This window comes from Trichosurus vulpecula, chromosome 8, assembly GCF_011100635.1.
Source record: "Trichosurus vulpecula isolate mTriVul1 chromosome 8, mTriVul1.pri, whole genome shotgun sequence".
Lineage (NCBI taxonomy): Eukaryota > Metazoa > Chordata > Mammalia > Diprotodontia > Phalangeridae > Trichosurus > Trichosurus vulpecula.
The window spans coordinates 169,839,190-169,863,067 of NC_050580.1; the positions used below are offsets into that span (position 1 = coordinate 169,839,190).

General features: G+C 37.9%; 1 protein-coding gene across 1 annotated transcript in view; it reads left to right on the top strand.

Moving 5' to 3' along the window:
* The window catches only part of ATP8B4 (ATPase phospholipid transporting 8B4 (putative)), a 239,655-nt gene that overhangs the window by 110,146 nt on the left and 105,631 nt on the right, over window positions 1–23,878 (top strand). The window contains exons 8-10 of the mRNA XM_036736592.1: window positions 1,083–1,241; window positions 11,117–11,205; window positions 16,443–16,639. Coding sequence (XP_036592487.1) covers window positions 1,083–1,241; window positions 11,117–11,205; window positions 16,443–16,639 — 445 coding nt within the window. The remainder of the gene's footprint in view (window positions 1–1,082; window positions 1,242–11,116; window positions 11,206–16,442; window positions 16,640–23,878) is intronic.

A 23,878-nucleotide genomic window follows, 5' to 3' on the forward strand; every position in this document is an offset into this window, starting at 1 on the left:
TCCTGGAGTTAGGAAGATGAGTTCAAATCCAACCTCTGACATGTTTCTGATTATGTGACCCTGGGCAAGTGACTTAGTCTCTAAGAGCCCTAGGCAACTCCATAAGACTATAAATTGCAGAAAAGGAACTAATTTGCTTTGGGAGAGGGAGTTTTTGCATTATAAGTTCCCCACAGTAGTGAATCATAGATCTGGACCATATTGTACATGGAGGAGTTAAATTGTGCCATTATGGAGAAGCAGTGTAGTTTGGTAAGAAAGAATGACGTAGAGGCAGTTAGGTGGCACAGTGGATAGAGCACCAGCCCTGGAGTCAGGAGTTCAAATCCAACCTCAGACAGTTATTAGTTGTGTGACCTTGGGTAAGTCACCTAACCCCCACTGCCTATTAAAAAAAGGATGCTGTATTTGGAGGCAGAGAACCTGGCTTCTGTTGTAAATTATGGCTCTGTCCTTTACTACCTGTGTGATTTTGGGCAAGATATTTGACCACTCTATACCTCAGTTTCCTTATCTGTAAAAATGAAGAGGGGGAGTTATACTAGAAGGCCTTCAATTCTACATGATCCTATGGTCATATCCACAGTAAAAACATCCTTTAGACTACAAAGAGATAGAAAAAAAGACTTAAAGGGTATTTATCATTTTTTTCTTTTTAGTACTCAATTTTTGTGTCTTGATAGGCAAGGGATATATGATTTCAGAAACACATTTCTCTAGATTTCTTATCTCTACTCTGGGTAGTGCTAAAAGCTCCTTATAAAAGACTCATTAAGTGAATGTCCTTCTCTGTAGCTAGAATCCTAGCTGGAAGAGCCCTGGGGGAGTGGGGGATCTTCTTTTGAAGATCAGAACCCTGAAGCCCAGGAAGGTTCAGAGATTGGCGGCAAGTGGCCGTGCTGGGATTTGAACCCAGGTTCTCTTGACTCCCAAACCAGCGCTCTTTCCACCTAGTCCAGTTTTATAAATGTAATGCCTGTTATTCTATGGTATTATATATTAGAGACAGTGTGGTAATGCAGGACTGCGCTGCTCAAGAACATTGGAAGTGAGTCATAAAAGGCTTGCTTTGTATTTTACAGGGGTTGTTGCCTGTGAGCCTCCCAACAACAAATTGGATAAATTCACAGGAGAGCTCTCTTGGAGAGATAACAAGTACCCTCTCAACAATGAGAAGATGATTCTGAGAGGCTGTGTACTGAGAAACACCAGCTGGTGCTTCGGAATGGTTATTTTTGCAGGTACATCTATCTTTCCTAGCTTTCTGTATTTGTACTCTCCTTGAGATACACATCAGCACATTCTAGCCATCATCTTGTTAACAAGCCTAAGTTTGTTTGGATGAGTGCAAGGCTTTCTGTCCCCTCTCCCTCTCCCTTTCCACCCTTACTCCCATTCCCCATAGAAAATGCTGCTCTGTAAGAGGCTTCATACTGTGGATTTCAATCAACAAGACTCGATTATTCTACTGGTTGCCTAGCCCCATTGGCCCCAATGTGTACATGCTTAGAAATGTACGTTCCAGGATGTTTAAGCCTGATTAAGTTATAAAGAACGCGCGCACACGCGCACACACACACACGCACACAGAGTCCTGTTTTTCCTGCTTTATATCCTTATTGAAGGACTGACTGTGCTATTTTTATATGTAACCCTTGTGTCTGAGACTTTCATGACAAAACAGGTCAGGTCCATACTGGGGCGAGCTCACTTCTCCCTGTTCCTTGCCTCGAATCATGAAACAGGGGCAAATGTCTACATGCTACCTACAAAGGGATAGAGCCAGCCTCTTATGTAAACTGCACATAGTTTACACTATTACAGAGGAAGCTTTAAAAGAAGGAAAGAAGGAAAAGAAGGAAAGAAGGAAAAAGAAGGAAGAGAAGAAAAACAAAATAGAAGCCCAAAATAGAGATCTACATGAACATCTTCAAAGTCATTTACTCTGAAATAGGAGGGCTTCTCCAGAGTCCTTTCCCTAGCACCATCCTCTCCCTCCTCAAGTCCTGGCTTTTATTAACTGCTCTCTATTGTGCTTGTCTCCCCAACAGAATCAATCAACCAATAAATATTTATTAAGCACTTACTATGTGCTAGGTGTTGTGCTAAGCCTTGGGGATACAAAAAGAGGCAAAATACAGTCCCTGCCTTCAAGGAGCTTACAGTCTAACGGGGAGATGCCATACTGGCAGATATATACAAAGCAAGTTATGTAGAAGATTAATAGGAATTGTTTCATTCTTTGTGTTTGTTTTCCCAGCCCCTAGTACATAATAGATAAATGTTTAATGTTAATTGATAAATGTTTAATATTAAATTAATAAATGTTTATTGGTTGTTAATCAAGGGCTGGGGGAGAGAATGGAAGGCTTGGTTCTTTCCAGCTCCGTAGTCTGGACAGTTTTCTCACAAGGATCATATAGAGCTGGAAGGGACCTTAGAGGACATCAAGTTCAGTCTCCTCATTTTACAGATAAGGAAACTGAGGCTCAGAGAGGTTACACAGTCACACAGCTAGTAAGTGTCTGTCTGAGGTGGGATTCAAACCCAGTGCTTCCTAAGTCCTAATTTGGCACTCTGTCCATTGTGTCATGCTGTCTCTAAAGGGACTGCTCATGGGATAATAAGAGGCAAAGCTGAAAGATTGAAACTAGAGTTTATTTTGTTCAGCTTTCTCATTTTGCAGTTGAGAAAACTAAGGCCCAGAGCATTAAGTAATCTGCCCAATTTAATGCAGGCAGTAAGCATCTGATCTGGGGTAGGAATCTGGGCCTTTTGACTCTAAAGCTTGTACTCTTTCCACTACATCATGGTGCCTCTTGAGAGTTCTTCAATCTTTTGCTGCCATCTCCCCTGTGCAAGGTTAGGTCAAAACCTCCGGAGTCTTCTTTTTTCCCCTCTGTGCGCCATTATTCTCCTCTCTCCAACTTAATTGCCTTCTTTTGTTTTGTGTTCCAATACCCACTAGTCATTGGTTTCATTCCTCATCATGAATGCCTTTAGGTAGTCACCATTTGTCACTCTTCATTACTCAACTTCCCACCACACATACAGCGTGCTAATCAAACAATCCTTCCTTTCAAAATGGAGTTTTGAGAGCAGTGTAGACTGGGAAGAGATAGTGAAAAAGGAGGACTCCTCTTTCCAGCATTTAAAGTCTAGTGAAGAAAAGATTAAGAGGGGAGTGTCTCTGTTTTATTGAGGACTCAAAATTTATTCTTTTGCCTGGACCCTGCAGTTCATTTTAATAGTTGGTGATGTCATAAATTTGATAGTAGATACTAGAAAGAGAAGGGACAGTCTATTCTTTTCCCTGTTTTTTTTTCTTCTCCACACTGTCTTTGTGATTGGAGCTATGCTTTGTTATTAGGAAAGAATACACTGGAACCATTTTATGAAGCCTTGTGAACACATTCATAGTTTTGGTTGCTAGCATAACATTTTGAGCCAGCTGTTTACCCTGATACCAAATTAAGATGCTTCTTAGGTTCACAGACTATGTGTGCAATTAAAAATAGGAATACTTTGGTTAAATAGCTACCATCATCAAAAACAAAAAAAGAAATCATTAAAGACTCTAAAATATTCCAAACCTAAGAAATTCCCAGTTTTCACTAAATATTCTCAGCTGTGTCTGTTATAAAACTCTTGCTATTTGGGGCATTGCCATTTTAAGGTCATGGGAAATCCCTAGAAATATGGCAATATATGTGTGGTATCTGGGGACTCTATCTGGCCCCATAATTCTCCAGCTCAGATGTCTTTATTCTTTAGTCAAGGAAGTTAGCCCATGATCAGATATTTGCTTCTGTCTTTTTTTTTCCGTTAGGGTATTTTTTCTTTTGCCTAACATGAGTTCTGTGGCCGTTTATCAACTTCCAATTAACTCATAAGACCTCTTTAAAATGTGCTTGTGTGTGTATAAAACATCCTTTGTTTTTACATCACCTTCACTTTCTAATGTAATCCCTTCCCCTTCCCTGACCCTGAGAGCCATGCTGTGAAACAAAATGAAAAAAGGAGGAAAAATGCAAATCAGAAAAACTTAGTAACATATCAGTCAAGTCTGACATCATATCCAGAATTCCACAAACACGGTTCCCCAATATTACAGAGAAGGGAGAGAGGTGACCCAGGAGCACTGTTCAAAGTTGTGTTAGTGGGGAAGTTAGAACGATGGTCAGAGTGTAAGCAGCAGTGAAGAGATGGCTGGGAAGTGGTCATCTAATGTAAAGAATTAGACTTACAAGGTATCCGACTTTCTAGAATAGAGCCAAATTTCATAGTTTGAAGCTTTCCTAATCTCAAGCGTGGGACAGGAGAGGGGGTCAGTTAGTCCAACTTTCCTCTTTTCTTTTACAGACAAGGGAACTGAGACCAGGCCTGACCATGCTAGTCCCCTGCTTATAGATCATCAGTGGCTCCCTTTTAGTTACCTCTAGTCTTAGTCACAAGCTCCTCAGCCTGGCATTGAAAGCTATCCATGAGTTGGATCCAAGCTGCTTTTCCAAGACGTTTTATATTGTTCTACCTCACACATACAGTCAAACTGTGCTACCAAATGTTCTGGTCAATCTATCTTTTTTTGTCTGTCTTTTCATTGACTAATCCCTCATTCCTAGAAAACATCTGCCCTTCTTGGTTAGGCTTCCCATAATTCTTATCTTCTTTACGGTGATATTTAATAAGATAATAACATTATCTAAAAGGCACATGTTATCTTGGTCTTGTTTTTGAACCCCCCCAGTGCCTAGCACAACGTGTTGCACATAGTAGCAACAGGAATTCCTTCTCCCTGCTTTGCTTGAACAATTCTAACAACAAGGAGCTCTCTACCTCCTGAGGAAGTTCATTTCATTTTTTTGACCACTCCATTGCCAAGAAGTTTTCCTTTATATCGAGATAAAACATGTCTCTCAACAACTTCTGTGCACTGCTTCTAGTTTTGTCCTGTGGAGCCAAGCAAAATAAATCTAATTTCTCTTTCATATGACAGCCCTTCAAACACTCCAAGACAGCTCAGTGACCCCCTCGTTCTTTTCTTCTTCAGCATAAACATTCTGAGGTTCCTTCAGATGATCATCATACGAGTCATTCTAATTACCCTTTTAGAAAAGGAAATGAGGTTAATCTGACTTGATTTGGTTTTAATGAACCTATGCTAGTTCTAATGAATACTACTCGCCCTCCTAAGTGTTCCTAAGATGTCCTTTTTGTCAGGAATTGAAGTAAAGTTTGCTAGCCTATGGTCTTTTTGCCCATCTAGAGTCCTGTGATACCTCTGTCATTCTCTACAGTTTTTCAAATATCACTAACAGTGGCTCAGCAATGACGTCTGAAAATTCTTTCAGTACCTTAGAATATAGCTTAACTCTTCCTGCTAACCTGAATTCTTTGAGGATACCTAGGTATGTTTCGATATCATTTATCCTGGATTTTAATTTTCTGTTAACCACTTTAATTCTATACCTCCAAGTCTGAAATGGAAAGAAAATGGAGCTAGATAATTTTGCTTTCTTTCCTTACTCATTAGCATTATTCAGTCTTACCCCAAATTGAGGTCTTATATTCTTTCTTCTCTTCCTCTTCTTCACAGTATAATTTTTAAAAAGTTTTCTGTTTCACCTTAGCATTCATTGAAAGGCTCAGCTTTTCAGGGGGCTTTAATCATCCTGACATTCTTATGTGACCTCTGAAAATTCAAGTCCACTTTCATCCACTTGGTTTCTTTCCTCCCAGATTAATGCTTGGTATTCTCATTTGTTTGTTTTTCGACATGCATTTTTTAAAAAAAATAAAGTCATAGGTCTAGTTCTTGTTGCTATGATTTTATTGAGTTCTACAAAAAATTCCTATTGGTAATGTATTAAATATAGAAAATAATTTAGGCAGTATTGTTATTTAACCGTATTGATCAGACCTATCCATTGACCATGAATTTCCCTTCTGTCATTTAGATTTTTATTTCTATCAATGCAATTTTATAATTATCATTATATAGTTAAGTATGTCTGGATAATTTAATTTTCATTTATTTAATTTTTGTCATTATTATAAATGGAGCTTGTTTTTAAAATGATGTTTTCTTGGTCTTTGTTGACAGCGTGCCAGAATGCAAATGATTTTTAGAGATTTACTTGTGTCTGACAACTTTGCTGACATCATTTATTGTCCCAATTTTTGTTGAAAATAATGTTTCTAGGGAAACATTCAGATCATCTGCAAATAATAATGGTATTTGATCTCTTTATTTACTGTGTCAATCCCATTAATTTTTTTGCCTGTCACTGTAATTGCTCGTCTTTCTCATACTATGCCTAACAGAAGTAGTGAGTGTCTATCCTTATTTCATACCCTTTTTCTTTTAGTAGGGATGTTTCTAATAATTCTCTAGTTGATGTCAGATTTCAGGAAGATGCCTTTTAATTGGGAAAAGAAAAAAATTCCTTGAGCCCTATTGTTTTTACTGTTTTTATCATGAATAAATGCTGTATGTTATTGAAGGCTTTTTCAGCAATTTGTTGATATAACGTGATTTTTATGGTTTCTAATTAATATGATATAAATATTATTTTCCTAATAAAGAAACATCCTGATATTCCTGGTGTAAATCCTACTTGGTTGTGTTGAATTATAGTTTTAACATGTTGTTTTATTAATTTTATAATGTTGTTTTATTAATTTTCTAATGTTTTTACTGATTTTATCTCTATTCCTTAATGAGATTAGCTTTCCTGTTCCTTCCTTCCTTCCTTTCTTCCTTCCTTCCTTCCTTCCTTCCTTCCTTCCTTCCTTCCTTCCTTCCTTCCTTCCTTCCTTTCTTCTCTCTCTCTGTCTCTCTCTCTCTCTTTCTTTTGTCGTTAGGTTTTAGAATTAGAATTAGTTCAGGGGAAAAGCCAGAGAACCGAACTTTGGAGAGCATACAAACAGAAATTACAAACAGAGACAATATAAATGGAGCAAATAACACAGAGAGCTCAACAGATAGGCCTCTTATCTGTCTGACCAAATCACAATAGTTACCAGAGAGAGAAACACCAACATCTGAGTTTTCAAAGCTGGGGGCTCCTTAATGGCTACCCAGAGTCTCCACACCAACACTTTTCCAATGAGTGAGACCCAAACAAAATGCTAACACCAGAGTATTTATACACTTCTTCAGGGTCAGAGCACTTCACACCTCTTGAGGGCTTCACACCTCTTGAGGGTTTCACACCCCTTGTGTGACTAGCAAAAGGGTATGGGCCTTCCTACAAATAAAGGCAAGACTCAATCAAAGGCACTCGATTGCCTTAGTACTGAGGAGCACTCCCAAACAAAGGAAACAAAAAGTCCCACTTTGCTTGCCTTTGTAATATTTCAAGTCAAGCAAACAAGCATTTATTAAGCTAGGTGGTGAGGTGGATAGAGTGGGCCTGGAATCAGGAAGACATCTTCCTGACTTCAAAGCTGGCCTCAGACACTTACTAACTAGCTATGTGGCCCTGGGCAAGACACTTAACCCCTGTTTGCCTTGGTTTCCTCAGCTGTAAAATGAGCTGGAGAAGGAAATGGAAAACCACTCCAGTATCTCTGCCAAGAAAATCTCAGGTGGGATTATGAAGAATTGGACATGAGTGAAAATGACTGAACAACAATGAACAGCAAAGATGTGCCAGGCCATGAATACAAATCTAAGTAAAAATAAAGCCCTCAAGGAGCTTATTTCTATTGAGGGAAGAGAGCGCAGCACATAAGAGGAAACTGAAAAGGGCTAGGGAGAAGAAGGCACCCTACAGGCCATGTCAGAGAATTAGAAATGGAGCCTGGAAAGGAAAGAATACATGACTTCTCTGGTAGATTTCCTTAAAATGGGCACAAGAATGGAGGTTCTGAGAAGAACCAGCCAATCAGAGGTAAAGGGCCCCAGGGGAAGAGTGTACTACCAAGTATGAGAAGTTCAGGATTATATATGTCACCATTTCAGTCATGGGTTGCATGCCACCAAGTTGCAATTCCATATGAGATCTACTTGCTTCCTAACTTAAAATCTCTATTTCACTTTGTACGGCTACGTATAGACATCTGAATTCCTGTGCATCATTACTGTCCTTCCTGATAGCGTCTCCTGTGAATTACTGAGCCTCTTCGCTGATCTTCTTCTTCCTGTGTCATCCTTGCTCCTTTCTACAGTATCTGACTTAATGGTCATTTGTGGGTAGTTTTCACCATTCTTGGTAACTTTTGGTTTAAAGTCCCCTTAAAGGGATCTTCAATCCTCCAGACAAATAGAATCTTATGGTTCCTAAATAGGGATAGTGTTGGGGTTGGAGTCAGGGGGATCAAAGTTTGAATCCTGCCTCAGACACTTAACTGTGTGACCCATGGCAAGTTACTTAACACCTCTTGCCTCAGTTTCCTCATCTGTAAAATGAGAATAATATCGCTTCATTGGGTCATTATGAGGACCAAATGAAATAGCTTGTATAAAGCATTTTGCAAACTTTTAAGTGATATATAAGTGCTAGCTATTATTATTATTAGCAGTAATAGTAGTAGTAGTAGTAGTCCATTACCTGCTGAGTCTTTGTCTTAAGCCCTGTCCCAGAAATCTAAATCTTGTTCTGTGAAAACATCTTCTTCTTTCTTTTCCTTTTTTAATATGGAAAAATGTGAATTTTCACATCATCCTTGCTCAAGGGCTGGATTGATCTCTGCATTGTTCCAATTTTCATATGTGTGCTACCAAAGTGAGCAGTGAAAATATCTTCTTTTTTACATTTTTTTAAATTTTTATTTGGTTGCAGGGGGGAAGGCAGGGCAATTGGGGTCAAGCGACTTGCCCAAGGTCACACAGCTAGTAAGTGTCTCAAGTATCTGAGGCCGTATTTGAACTCAGGTCCTCCTGACTCCAGGGCCGGTGCTCCACTCACTGCACCATCTAGCTGCCCCCCCAAAATAATCTTCTTAATCAAAAGCCTTTCCAGGTCCTCCTTTGTCTTCTAAAATCCCATCAACATTTGACTCAAGTCAGTGAAGAAAATGGTACCTGTGCCCTGAAGTCTGGTCCAGTCTCTTGTTCAAGATTTAATAATCCCTAGATTATTTTTTTCTCTCATGAATTACTAGGAGTGGCTATTAATTCTTTAGTTTGAGAAGTCGTAGCTTATTCTCTGTCACATCTGGGATGCCCTTCTAAGCAACACAGTGTAGCTCCCAATTGTCCGTGTCAAGCAGACATAGGGCTGATTCCATATCCCTCATGAAGGAGTCACCGACCATCAGGACTCATCCTTTTTTCCTTTGTCCAGTACTAAATGTTCTTTCCTGATGGTACTCATGTGTCATAATAATTTCTGAAGAAATCTAATTCCTAGGCTGCCCCTCCCACCCCCATGCCCTATTTATAATTGTAGGGTTATTTTCCTTTTCTGAATATATCTCTTAGACTTCTCTTAATTGATAAAATTTCTTAATTGTATTTGGCATTTTTTTTCCAGTTTACTTTTATCTTTTACTGTTTATTGCAGTACTGGGTTTGGGATTTGGGTGTTGGACTAATCCCTTGTGAACTTTTATGTGGGTTGAGTACACCTTGTTTGGTACTATATTTTCCGTAGACTAGAAGCCACTGTTGCTGCTGTTAGGCCGAATCCTCTACCTAATTCCCTGGCTTCTATCTCAATCTCCTGGTACCCTCTTCGGGTTCAAGTCTCAGCTAGTCTTTTTATTTTTTGCATGATCCTTAATCAGGAATTGGATTCTTTGTCTGGTGTGGACTTAACAGACACTGAGATGTTATAGATCACATTTGTGTCAGGCCTTCTACAGTATTGGTGCCCAGTTGTTGACTTGGCCCTGCCTCCAACTTCAGCTTTCGGTGCTCCCTCTGAGGATTACATGCCTGGGCCCTGTCTTTCTGAATACTGACCTATTCCAACTGTTTCTGTCCTTTGCTTTGTGCTGACAGGCCACGGCTAGGATCAGACTTTAAACAGTGGCTTGTTGGAACGCTGTAGTCTTATTAAAATGCCTCTTTTCAGAACTAGGAACATCTTTAGGTCCATTGGCTATTCTACATTTGCCCATGTTTATTTGAAGTGGACATTGGCTTATAAATACCTATGTCTATAATGCTGTAAATCTTCAAGCACATTTATGGGAGTTCCTGCTGGCTCCCCTTCTCTGCTTGCTTCACTTAGCTTCTGGTCTGCTTATCAGGGCTAGTTTGCTTAGTGATCCTTCTCCCCACCTCCAATACCTTTCTCCTTTATCTAAACCGGCACTGGCTTCCCTAATTCACCTCCTCTACTAGTCTCAGCCCTCTTCTGGCTTTCTTTTACTTTGGGGGTCCTTGACCCGGGGTCCATGGACCTCCAAAGAGTCCATAGATAGACTTCAGGGAATCTGTGAATTCAGATGAGATTCCTAGCTCTGACATTTCTACCTGTATGACTCAACAATTCATTTAACCTCTCTTAGTAATAATTGGATTGTGGTTAAGCAAATGATTTGTTAACTTTAAAATGCTTTATAGATATGAACTATAGCCTGAAAGATGATTCTGAATTTATGACTCCACTCACAATAAAGATAATTCACAAAAATGTTTTATTATATTCTTGTAATCAGTTGAACAAGATAAAAACTCTCCACTAATGTTTTCCTTAAATTAGTCTATTCTGTTGTGCCTTATTACTATTGTCTTTTTATGTTCCATTCCTTTTTATCATTTCCATAAGTCGATTTCTTCACTATCTTAATTCCTTCAATTTTAATGTCTTCACTAAACTCAACTTCTTTGCACTCAAAAAAAACCAACCAAACAAAACCTATCTTTAATTCTGTCCATGGAAAATGAAACAGCATTTCTCAATATTTTTATCTACAACTTAAGGGGAAAAAACCCAAACTTATCTGTGACATTTGAGTCAAATGACAAAGTACAGTTTGTCGTTTGATTTACTCTGAAATTACTGTCCTTTACTGATAATGAAACTTAGAAATTAATTTAAATAGATTCTTAATTTTTAAGTTAAACTCATTCCATAAAAATATTTTGGATAAATGTATTACTATAAATTGATTATAATAATTGTTAATAATCAGTTTAAAGTTGTTATTTAATTTTTTTCAGGTCCTGACACTAAACTAATGCAGAATAGTGGTAGGACTAAATTTAAAAGAACAAGTATTGACCGACTAATGAATACTCTAGTATTGTGGGTAAGTTGCTACAATAAAGTTAACCAATATTGCTGAGTATTAAAATTCTAATATACTCTATTAATTTTATAGAAATTGTGTTTGATATATAGAGATTTCCCTGAGGGATGTGGGTTTAGAATTTGAGGAATAGAAATCCTGAGTTTTATATACTACAACAAATTAATAAAAAAGATTATGGAATTTGTCGCAATGATGATCAATAGAAGGTTGGTTGGGAGTCGCTTGAAGTGTTTTTTTTTAACCTCTCTGCATGCCAGTATCGCTTCAGAAAATCAGATCACAGAAACGAAGGCTCTTTGATACCTTTCTGTCTCTGTGTTTTAAGAACGCCATTCCTCTGGCTTGGAATGCCCTATTCTCTCTTTCAATTAAAATCCTTCCTACTTTTCAAAGATCCAGGTAAAGAAAGTCTCTTTTCCTCCAAGAAGTCTTCCCAGAACATTGCAATCTACATAGTTATCTCTTCATTCTATTAGAGTGTAAACTTCTTGAGAGCAGGGACTATCTTTCTTTTTATTCCCAACAGTTAGTAGGATGCCTAGAACATAAATGTTTATTAAATTGATTTGAATTATATTGAATCATTCTCTGAACTCATAGCAATTTATTGTTTATGCCCCTCATTTGGTAACCAAAAGCTTGCCTTAGCCAACATTGTTCTATGAAAACACAACTTTCTAAGAAATAGCATAATAGGAAAAGTTCAGTAGAAATAGAGAAGAACTTACCAGGAAGGGAGAAAGGGCCAGTCAAGTCATACCAGGCCCCAGGGAGAAGGAATCTGGTTGCTCTTTGTAGGGACCAGGAACTACAACAGTCTGGGCATAGAGCAAAAGAACAATACAGTGGAGTTTGAGTTACATGGGGTTTAGTTATGTGTTATTGCAAATAGACATGACACAGATTATGCCTGCCTGTTATCATATATAGCCTTCTGATATCTCTCATATTGTTGACTTTATTGTTAATTAATGTTTCATGTAATTTTGTTGACTTGTGTTACAAGCTAGATGATAATTTTCTTGAGGTTCTATACCCTGTGTTCTGTATGACCCACAGCACCTAGCACACTGCCTGACACAGAGTAGACGCTCAAGACACTCAACATTTGTTAATTAATGAGTATATGGAATCAGAGCAAAGAATTCAAAGTAGAACAGTAAAGGAAGGCACTTAATCTACTTCTGGTCGCAAACTACCTTCTATAATCCATTTGATTAAATCAATGTTTGCTTTATTGTTATTATTAATAATAACTCCTATTTCTTTAAGACATTACAATTTTAAAATAATTTTGGAAATACTGTCCCTGATTGCTTCAGGGAGTCTTCAGTAGGTATTTACAAATACCAAGTGGTTTCTGGTTGTCTCCAATAGACAGTGTGTTAGTCTCTAACCACCAAAAGAACTAAGGTCATTTATTAGTTAGGTAGTGGCTATCATCTCTTCTGATTCTTGGCTCTTCTTTAGCAGACTGACACATTTGACTACGTAGAGGAAGGAAATAATAATATATTTTAAGTAATTTAAGTTTATAAAATTATGAGAAGACACGGACAAGATTCGTAGACATAGATGGGTTGTGATCTGCACCATTGGAGGGCACTTCCAAATCGGTGAGATCATAGTTCAATTTGAATATTTGAGCATTTGAAGACGTTATCTCATGTGAACCTCCCAATCACCTTTTGATATTTTTCTTCTTAGTTTACAGATGAGGAATCTGAGGCTCAGAGAGTTCAAATCATTTTGTGACCTTGATTACACAGCTAGTAAGTGTTGGAGACAGACTTTGAATCCAGATCTGCCTGGTTCCAATCCAGTAAATTATTTTCTATATGGGAATCTCATACCAAGCAATGAGCAATTGGAACCTTTTAAAAGTGATCAAAACAGAAATTATTTGTTCTCAGATCTTTGATAACTGGTCCCAACTACATCAACAGACTAGTAAGACTTGGAATATATTCATTTCTTTTTTAAAGTAGCACACAATTTCTTTGTACAGTTACCCCTTTGCTTCTAACCCTTATTTATGTAGTCTTTCAATTATGGAATAGAAAAGGGGGCATTTAAATATGTGGGTTTTTTCCACAAAAGAAAGAAGATAAGCCTCTAGATCAGTCACGTTCAGCTCCAAAGAAGATTCTCCCAATGTGTTGGAACTGATTATTATATTAGACATAAATTCAGAATAAGTTCATATTAACATCTTTTAAAGGGCATGACAACATTACTAAACTGAATAGACCATGACCTTAGGATTCTCAGCAAAATTAGGAGAGAGAGCAAACATTTTAGAGGACACAGTCATGATGGAAGACAGTCTTGGCTAGGCTAGAACACTGGGTCAAATCTGTTAAGATGAAATTCAATAGGAATAAATATATTATACTCAGGGTCAAAAACAACCTTATAAATATAAGGTGGGAGAAGCACGGTTAGAAGGCACAAAGATTTGAGGGTTTTATTGGACTCCAACCTTACTATGGGTCAACAGTGAAATATGGTGGCCAAAGTTAATGGGATCTTTGGCTGCATTAAGAGTCACAGTGTTCAGGATTAAGGAAGTAATAGTTTTGCTGTGCTCTGCCCTGTTCTACATTGGATTATGATGTTCAATTCTAGATGTCATGTTTTAGGAGGGACATTGATATGCTACAGATCATCTGGGAGTGAGGGTAGGGATAATCAAGATTTTCAAGGGCCTCAAACTCATGCCATGTGAGGATCAATTGAAGAAATTTGGCGTGGTTAGCTTATAGAAGAAAAGACTTGCGGGAGGGGAGTGGGTGGGTTTATGATAGCTTTCTTCAAGTGTTTGAAAGGCTATCACATGGAACGGACATTAGACTTGTTTTGCTTCTCCAAAGAGGGCAGTATTGGGAACAATGGATGAAAGTTACAGAGGGACAGATTTAGCCTCAATATGAGGAAAACTTCTTAGCTTTTGGAACTATCCTCAAAGTGGAATTGGCTGCCTTAGGTGGTAGAGGGTTTCCCTGCCGTGGAGGTATTCAAGCAAAAACTGGATGACCACTTGTTGCCATGTTACAGAATGAATTTTTGCTCAGGCACAGGTCAGACTAGATGATCTCAGGTCCCTTTTTTCATCTCTGAGATTCTGGGTTGTTTCCTTCATTTTATAGGATATTTCTTGGGAATGACAAAGATTAGAAAATCTCTCTCTTTAAATAACATGTATCCCAGAAATTACAGATTTTCTAATATTGTTATGGATGTCTCTTTTGAACACCACAGATTGTTAACAAACTTTCACATTATCTGACCCTGAATTTCCTTTAGCGTCTACATGACGTATTTCATATTTGGAAACATGCCAATTTGCAGATAGGCATGTCTCTCTGAAAATGATGAAGAGAGTTTTGCCAAATACTAAGCACTATTTAGGGCCATTAAAAACCATTAAGTTTATTAGCTTTGACTGAAGATAAGCAGAACAAATCATCTGCTGCCCAAATGGGAAACAACTTTCATGATTTTTTTTCTGCCTTTCAAAGTCATCAGAGTCAGTTTTCCAAAAAGCAAAAGGTCTCACAAGTACCTTTAAAGAATTTATTATTTTGTTTTGTTTATTCTGCTTGGTAGAAATCCATATGTAAATTGACATTGATTGTGAAGTTTTGGAATTGAAGAAGAGCTTGAGAGACCACACTGTGCCAATTTACACAGTATTTTTTTTTCTATCCAAAAAGAAAATGAATATAGTAGGATGAAAATTTTTATTTCAAAGTAATAACTTTCACATCAATTGATACACCTGGCCCTTCTAATGTTAAATCTTCTTTCAAATTAGCATTGACCTACAACAATGTCAAATGATAGGCAGAGCTCATTTGGCCATTTGCCCATAATTATGCCTAAATGTGGCTTAGTGGAGAATGTGTGGCATTGGAGGCCAGAAAGACTTGGGTTCAAGCCCTGACTCTGACACTATTTTTCTGTGTGCCATAGGCAGATTATTTAACCTTTCTGAGCCTCAGGAAACTTTCTAAGACTAAAAGTTTTGATTACAGGGTCTTGATTTATATTGCCCTATGTGAATGGGTGCTGTGCCACAATGTCTAGATCTCTACGTTTTTGTCTGTGTTTATTGCTGATGCTTACTCTTGGCTGTAAATTATACATTTAGAGATAGAGGGGAACTTTGAGGTCATCTAGTCCAATTGCACCCACTTTTTTTTTAAATGGATAAGGAAATGGGTTTCTAGAAATCAAAAAACTTGCTTATGCTCACATAGTAAATTTCAGGGCTGCGAGGTGGATTCATGTCTTCTTTGCACCATGTCCTATTCCTTATTGAGGTCTTGGGTTCTTGAAGGCCATGCCAGCTTTATGATTTGTGTAGGTAGGTGGAACATCTGCAATGGTGAGTTCACCAATTAAAGTATTTATATAAGAAATGACTTTTAAAAATTGTTTAAAAAGAGACTGAGTATTGTAAGATCTGATATGATTTTTGAAAAATTGCTTTAAACATGAAGGTCAAAGACCTTATTTTCTTCCCCATTAGAATATAAGCTCTTTTGCAAAGAGAGATTATTTCATTCATTGTGGTTGTGTCCCTAGCACTTAGTGCAATGCTTGGTACATAGTAGGTGTTTTAACAAATGCTTGTAGATTGATTGCCTGATTCATAGACATATAATTCAGATTTAATTATTCGTCCTTCCTAGGTCTCAAAACAAAAGCAAATAGCTACATTTTCTTTTCTAAGTTTTATTTGTGTAATTCTTGTGTTATTGCCCTTTGTTAAGAATTTTTTGTGTGGGTGTTCAGTCAAAATGCTTCCTCCATATTAGAATGCTATATTCTGTCACTTACATCATACATCTATGTCTTCATTCTTTTGCTCCAAACATTTTTCCAGACTTGAACTTAACCGGCCTTTCAAATAGGGGAGAAACTTCTTTTATGTCATTTTTGAGACTACTCAAATGTGGGCTATTCCCACTGTCATCAGTATTAAACTTTAGCATGTGATAAAGACAACATATCATTGATTATTAACTAAATTGTTATCGTTGCTAAGAGAAGCAGCAAGAAATATTTTTCGCCAGATTGGTTTTCAAATGACAATTTTAAGTTTTGTTTTGTTTTGGAGTGGGAAGGATATCGAATGAGTGTGGCTTTTAGTTTAGCTCTTATAATCTTGAAAATGACTAGGAATTTAAGTTCAAGTAACCATAACCAGTCTGCTATTCTAATTTCAGATCTTTGGCTTTCTGGTATGTATGGGAATTATTCTTGCAATAGGAAATTCAATCTGGGAGCATCAAGTTGGGAACTGTTTCCGAGCATTCCTTTTCCGAGACGAAGTAGTGGAGAATCCCCTCTTCTCAGGATTTCTAACATTTTGGTCGTACATTATTATTCTGAATACTGTTGTGCCCATTTCCTTATATGTGAGGTAAGAGATCTTGACCCTTTCATCATATGAATAAAGTGATGTCTTTATGTTTTTACACAAGTATTTTGTTTATTTTTAAAAATTATGATGGTGGCCTTGCTCCCACTGAACTTGATTTATGACATCTGTTTCAAACGAGGCAACTAAGCTTTTGAATCTGCTTAACATTTACATTTTCAAATTGTAGCACACATTTGCTCATTGATTTGATTCTATTTTTTAGAATTAATTTTCATCTAAACACGTGAGCATCAGTATAAACTGGAATATCCAAATCAACGAGAAATAGGTACAATCTAAATGTTAGAAATTCTAGGTCTCCTGGATTGATGTCTTGGGATTGATCTCCTTTCCAGCAAGTGATAATAATGATGATTAGCAAGAATAATAGCTTATAACTATTCTGTAGAACAATTTTGAACTATGACCAAAGGGTTATAAAACCATGCGTACCCTTTGACCTAGAAATACTGCTACTAGGTCTGTATCCCAAAAGAGATAAAAAACAAAAAGGAAAAGGACCTACATGTACAAAAATATTTATAGAAGCTCTTTTCTGGGGGCAAAAATTAGAAATTGAGGAAATGCCCATCAATTTGGGAATGGCTAAACAAGTTGTGGTATGTGATTATGGGGAATACTATTGTAATATAAGAAGCGATGAGTAGGATGCTCTCAGAAAAACCTGGAAAGACTTGCTTGGGTTGATGCAAAATTAAATGAACTTTGTACATAGTGACAGCAATATTGTAAGATGATCAGCTGTGAATGACTTAGCTATTCTCAGTAATACGATGATACAAGGCAACTGAAGGACTTATGATGAAAAATGCTATCCATCCCAAGAGAAAGAACTGATCATTTCTGAATACGGATTGAAGCATCATTTTTTACTTTATTTTTCTTGAGTTTTTTAATCTATGTTTTCTTTCACAACATGACTATTATGGATATGTTTTTTATGACTACACATATATAACCTATATCGAATTGCTTGCCTTCTCTATGAGGGAGGGTTGGGAGGGAGGGAGAGAATTGGGAACTTAAAGTTTTAAAAACAAAAGTTAAAAATTGTTGTTTACAGGTAACTGGGGAAAAATAAAATACTAAATAAAAATTATTGAAAGCAAAAAAAAGAATAATAGCTTGTGTTTGTATAAACCAGGTCTCAGGTGAAGCTTGTAGCATTTTGCAAGGTTAGTGATGTCCATTGATAGAGAAAATGCTGAATGCAACATGATGTGTAAACGGTGAAATTGGTACAAAAGCTTTGAAGAAGAGAGACAGTCTTTTTTTTTTCTTCTTCTTCAAAAAAACTTGGGTGATTCTAGACATTCTCTTTGGGATCAACTCCATATGTGGAGAGAGACTTTGGAAGCTGCAGATGCGTAGGGGAAACTGGTTCCTCAACATGTCCCTAATTTCCTACTTGCATTATTAGAGATTTTGGGGAATTTCCCCTTGGGTGAAACAGGGACCTCTCTTTTTCTCTCTCCAGAGCTCTCATACAAACTCTGCCCATTATGTGTTATGTCTTCCTTAGCATTCTCTCCATCAATATGGAGTCACTCATATGAAGCACCCAAACTTGGCCTGAAACCTGACTTACATTTAAATATCACTTTTACACAATCTTTTGCTTGTTACCACAGCCACTAAGAGGTTGGTGGAATAAACATTGTTGGCTACATTTGACAGGTGAGGAACCAGAGCTCAAAAGTGGTTAAATCGCTTATCTGATGCCACTTCTGTGAAGCCAGAACTTGAACCCAAGTCTTCTGGCTTAAAATCAAAGTTCTTTTCACTACACTGTGCTGAATGTTAAGGTGACATGGAACCAGGAGAAAAACAATGCAAAACTCTTGTTTTCATGGTTGATCTCGGATAGGTTTATACAGGCGAGCTTAAAGTTGGAATGGATCATGTTATTGTGGTCTAAGAAAGGTACCATAATGTGGCAAAAAGAAGCCTGGGCTAGAAATCAGGATACCATGCAGTGAAAGCTTGGTTCGGTATAAAGAGTTCTGCATTTGGCATCAGATGACCCAAGTTCAAATCCTACTTCTGCTACTTATACCTGTGTAACTCTGGGCAAGTCGTTTAACCTCTTTGACACTTGATTTCCTCGTCTATCAAATAGTAATAATCGAACTACTACTACTAATAATAGCTAGCAGTTATATAATACTTACTATATTGTGGAAACTGTGTGCTTTATACGTATTTTCTCATTTGATCCTCACAACAACCTGGGAGGGGGTGTAGATACTAATATTATTTCTACTTTACGGTTGAGGAAATCAAGGCAGGCAGAGTCATAGCTAGTAAGTATCTGAAGCCAGATTTATACTCAGGTTTCCCAGACTCCAGGCCCAGTGCTATATTCACTGTGTTAGCTAGCTGCCAGATCAATGAAGGCATTGAACTAAGATGACCTCTCAGATCCCTGCCAGCTCCAAATTTGTGATTCTCTCATCCAAGTTCTAGTCCTCACTTTGCTGCTAGTTAATGAGTTGGGTGAATTTCCTTATCTATGAAATGAATCTATATTGCTTCTGAGATCCCTTCTGTCTTTAACATGCTATTTTTTAAATGCTTAGAGATTTTCCGCAGTGTTTTTCTGTGACCTCAATCAAAGAGGTAGCTTTGTTGTTGTTGTTCAGTTGTGTCCAACTCTTTGTGACCCTGTTTGGGGTTTTCTTGGCAAAGACACTGGAGTAGTTTGCCATTTCCTTCTCCAACTCATTTTACAGATGAGAAAACTGAGGCAAACAGGGTTAAGTGACTTGTCCAAGGTCACACAGCTAGTAAGTGTCTGAGGCCAGGTTTGAACTCAGGTCTTCCTGACTCTATACACCTAATCTGATCACCTAACTGCAATTAAAAAAAAACAATTTACAAATGATCATCATTTAAAAATAATAGAGAAACAGCATGGTATAGGGGAAAATATTGAAGACCAATGTGATGATGGGCACTTTATTTCCTGGTGCCTCAGTTTCTTCATCTGTAAATTGGGATTATAATAATGGCCCTAGTGACCATACAGGATTGTTGTAAGGATCAAGTCAAGTATTGTATATAATGTGCTTTGTAAAGTGTAAAGTTCTATAGAGAGGGAAGCTATGATGATAATGATGTAGTTAGAGTTTCCAGAATAACAAACACAATTTCAGAAATTGTGTGAATTCTCCATCTCAGCCAGACTCTGACTAAAGTAGGTTCAGTGCTTCATTTCCCACAGAGAAAACGTTTTATTCCACTTAATTATACGCATTTTGTCTTCATTGTGCATGAAAATATTTCACCCAAGCTATCAAGCTCCTGAAAAGGGGCTGCTTTCTAAAACTTTCATGGGTCCACTTTCACTATCAAACTGAATTTTTATTTTTCCATTCCAAACATCTTATTGATTGGCCTTACACTCACCTAACTAACAGGGATGTGACAATTGTGAAGTGCTATCCAAAAGAGAACCCTATGATTATTAACATCAGTGTCGTCTCTACATTCCCCCTCCATTGGTTTTTACCTGTTTCTTCCCGTCCTCCACTTTTCTTCATTCTTAATTGTGATGGGGAGATTTTAATATATAAAATCCTCTTTTTTGGATGCCCGTCAGGAAACCAAAATGTCAAGTTGTGCAGAATTGACTTCCAGTAGTGGCATATGGCTATCTCACCACAAATTACTTTGGGCCCTTTGGAGTTGTGGCCAGACTAGGCTCTACTTAAGCTGTATACTACTGGCTCATCTTTGATTCTGAAGACTTCTCATGCTTGTATTCAATTATAGCATCTGTAGTAAATCCTGCTCCTTGCCAGAATAACCATGGTCAGCTTTTATGACTTTTCCTTTTATGTCTCAAATGTGCCTAGTGGCTTTCCATTTGAACATGTGCAAACACATATGTGCATGTTGTCATCAGGAAGCAAGTATATTATGCGCACACAACTTCTTTGAAGTGATTTGCCATTTTTCATTCATTGCATTTGAAATATTTTTTAAAAATGAGGAAGTGATTTATTGCTCAAAGAAGGTGTTGGAAGGAAAGCAGCAGAGAACAGGGTTCTCTATCGCCTAGAAAGGCACAGAAGATAAGAAAGGCTATTTTTTTAAGCAACTAGGGCCCTGGTATTATAGCCTGACCTTAAGGGAAACAACATTCTTTGTGTTTCTAAGTTATTCAGTTGTGACTTTACTAAAGCAGTCAGGCAGTGACAAATATAAAAATGCTCTTCTAAATGATAATTCTATTCAGAAGCTCACCTTCTACTCCTAATGATGTTATCAGGTTCGAAATTTTTTAAAAATAGATATTAAGAATTAGAGAGGCAGTATGAAATAGTAGCTGGAGAGCTTGTCTTAAAGCCAGAAAGATTTAGCATTAAGTCCTGCTTTAGATACAAATTGTCTATGTGACCCTGGGCAAGTCACTTGACTTTTCAGTGCTCTTGGTAACTCTCTGTGACTAAGTTGGAAAGGATTTTACAGATGAGAAAAATGAGGACTTGTTTGAGGTTTCACAGTATCACAGAAACAGAATCTCAGAATTGGAAGGGAGCTCTGGGGCCTTCTTATCCAACCTATACCTGAACAAGAATCCCATCTATAATACACCTGACAAATAATATTGCAGCCTTTGTTTGGAGACCTTGAGTGAAGAGGAACCTGCTGCTACTTAAAGCAAGCTACTGCACTTTTGGACGATTGTAATTGTTAGCAAATTTTTCCCAACATTAAACCTAATTTTGCCTCTTTGCAACATTCACCCATGTCCCTGGCATTGCCCTTTTTAACCAAATAGAAAAAAAAAACCATTCCTCTTCCATATAACAACCCTTCAAATAAATGAAGATAGTTATCATGTTCCTCCAAAGTTTTCTCTTCCCCAGACCAAACATCCCTAGTTTCTTCACTTAATTTTCATTTGGCATGATCTTAAGGACATTTACCATACTTGTTATGCTCTCTAGAGATTCTGCAGTGTATCAATATTCTTCCTTAAACTGTGGCACCCAGAACTGAACACAATACTCAAGCTGTGATCTTTCCTGGGCAGAGTACCATGGGACTAATCCTTCCCTAGTTCTAAACTCTGCTTCTCAATGCAGCCAAAGATGGCATTTGCTCTTTTGCAATAATGTGGCATAGGGTATTATTGGCACACTTTGAGCTAAATTCCCTCAAGTCTTTGTTAAACTGCTCTCTAGTCATGGCTCACCCTATTTTGGACTTTGATTTTTTTTTAGACTATGTTTTTGAACAAAAGATAATATTTTGCATGTATTCCTATTAACTTGTCTCTTATTAGATCCAGCCCCATGTTCTAGATTGTCAAGATAATTTTGGACATTGACTCTCTCATCCATTGTATTAGCTATTGCTCCCAGCTTTGTGATAAACATGTTATTAATCAATCAATAAACATTTATTAGATGCCTGCTATGTGCCAGGTCCTGTGCAAGGCAAAAGATAGTCCCTGCCCTCAAGGAGCTTACATTCTAATGGAGGAGCCAATGTGCAAACAGATATGTACAGAATATATAGGAAATAATTAATACAGAAAAGGCCCTAGAATCAAGAAGCATTGAGAAAGGTTTCCTGTAGAAGGTGAGATTTTAGTTGACACTTAAAGGAAATCAGAGAGGTCAGTAGTCAAAGCAGAGGAGGGAGAGCATTTCAGTCATAGGGAATAGGCACGAAGAGTGTCCAGAGTTGAGAAATGAAGTGTCATGGTCATTGGACAGCTAGGAGGTCAGTGCCACTGGATCAGAGCGTACATATTGAGGGTTAATTTGAAAGAAGACTGGAAGAGTAGGAGGGGACTAGGTTAGGAAGGACTTTGAATGCCAAAAAAGAGCATTTTGTATTTGATTCTAGAGGCAATGGGAAGCCACTGGAGTTTATTAAGTAAAGGAGTGACATGCTCAGACCTTTATGTTAGGAAATCATTTTAGTGGCTGAATAGAGGATGAATTGGAGTGGGGAGAGACTTGAGGCAGGCAGATCCATCAGGGGGCTATTGCAATAATCAAGGTATGAGGTGATGAAGGCCTGCACTTAGAGCCATAGAAATGTCAGAGAAGAGGCCATTCAAGACAAATTGCAAAGGTGAAATTGAATGGCCCTGGCAATAGCTTGGATATGGGGAATGAGAGATAGTGAGGAATCCAGGCTAATCCTAGGCTACAATGAGGCACTGGGAGGATAGTGTTGCTTCCAACAGTAATATGGAGGGTAGGAGGTGGGGAAGGTTTAGGGGCAAAGATAATGAATTCTGTTTTGGACATATTGAATTTAAGATATCTCTTGATCATCCAGTTTGAGATATCTAAAAGGCAGTTGGAAATGTGAAATTGGAAGTCAGTAGAGACAATGGGGCAGGAAAGGTAGATTTGAGAATCATTAGAGTAGAAATGGTAATTAAATCCATGGGAGCTGAGGAGATCACCAAGTGAAGCAGTACAGAGCTAGAGAAGAGGGTCCAGGACAGAAACCCAGAACACTGACAGTTAGATGGCATGATCTGGAGAAGGATACGGAAAAGGAGACAGAGATGGGGTGGTCAGGTGAGTAGGAGGAAAACCAAGAGAGAATGGTATCTCAAAAACCTAGAGTGAAGGAGAGAGTGATCAACAGTGTCAAAGTCTACAGAGAGGTCAAAGAGAAGGAGGATTAAGAAAAGGCCATTGGATTTGTCAACTAAGAGATCGTTAGTAATTTTGGAGAGAATAGTTTCAGTGGAATGATAAGGTTGGAAGCCAGATTATAAGAGTTTAAGAAGAGAGTGAGAGGAAAGAAAATGGAGGCATCTAATGTAGATAGCCTTTTTGAGGTTGGCTACAAAGGGCAATGGTGGGGTTGGAAGGATCAAGTGAGAATTTTTTCAGGATAAGGGAGACTTGACCATGTTTTTAAGGCAGTGGAAAATGAGCTAGTAGATAGGGAGAGATTGAAAATAAGTGAAAGAGTGGGGATGACAGAAATGGAATGGGATCACTTGAATAAGTAGATGAATTAGCACCAGTAATGAGTAAGACTACTTCCTCATGTGTGACACGGGTGAAAGAGGTGATAGTGGCAGGAGTGATTGATAGGAGATGGGGAAGAGTGTAGAAGGGGGAGCTCACAGCCAATGGCCTCGGTTTTATCTGTAAAATATGAGGCAAGGTTTTCAGCTGAGAGATGGGGGGATGGGGAGTCGTGGAAGGTTTGAGGAAGGATGAAAAGGTTTGG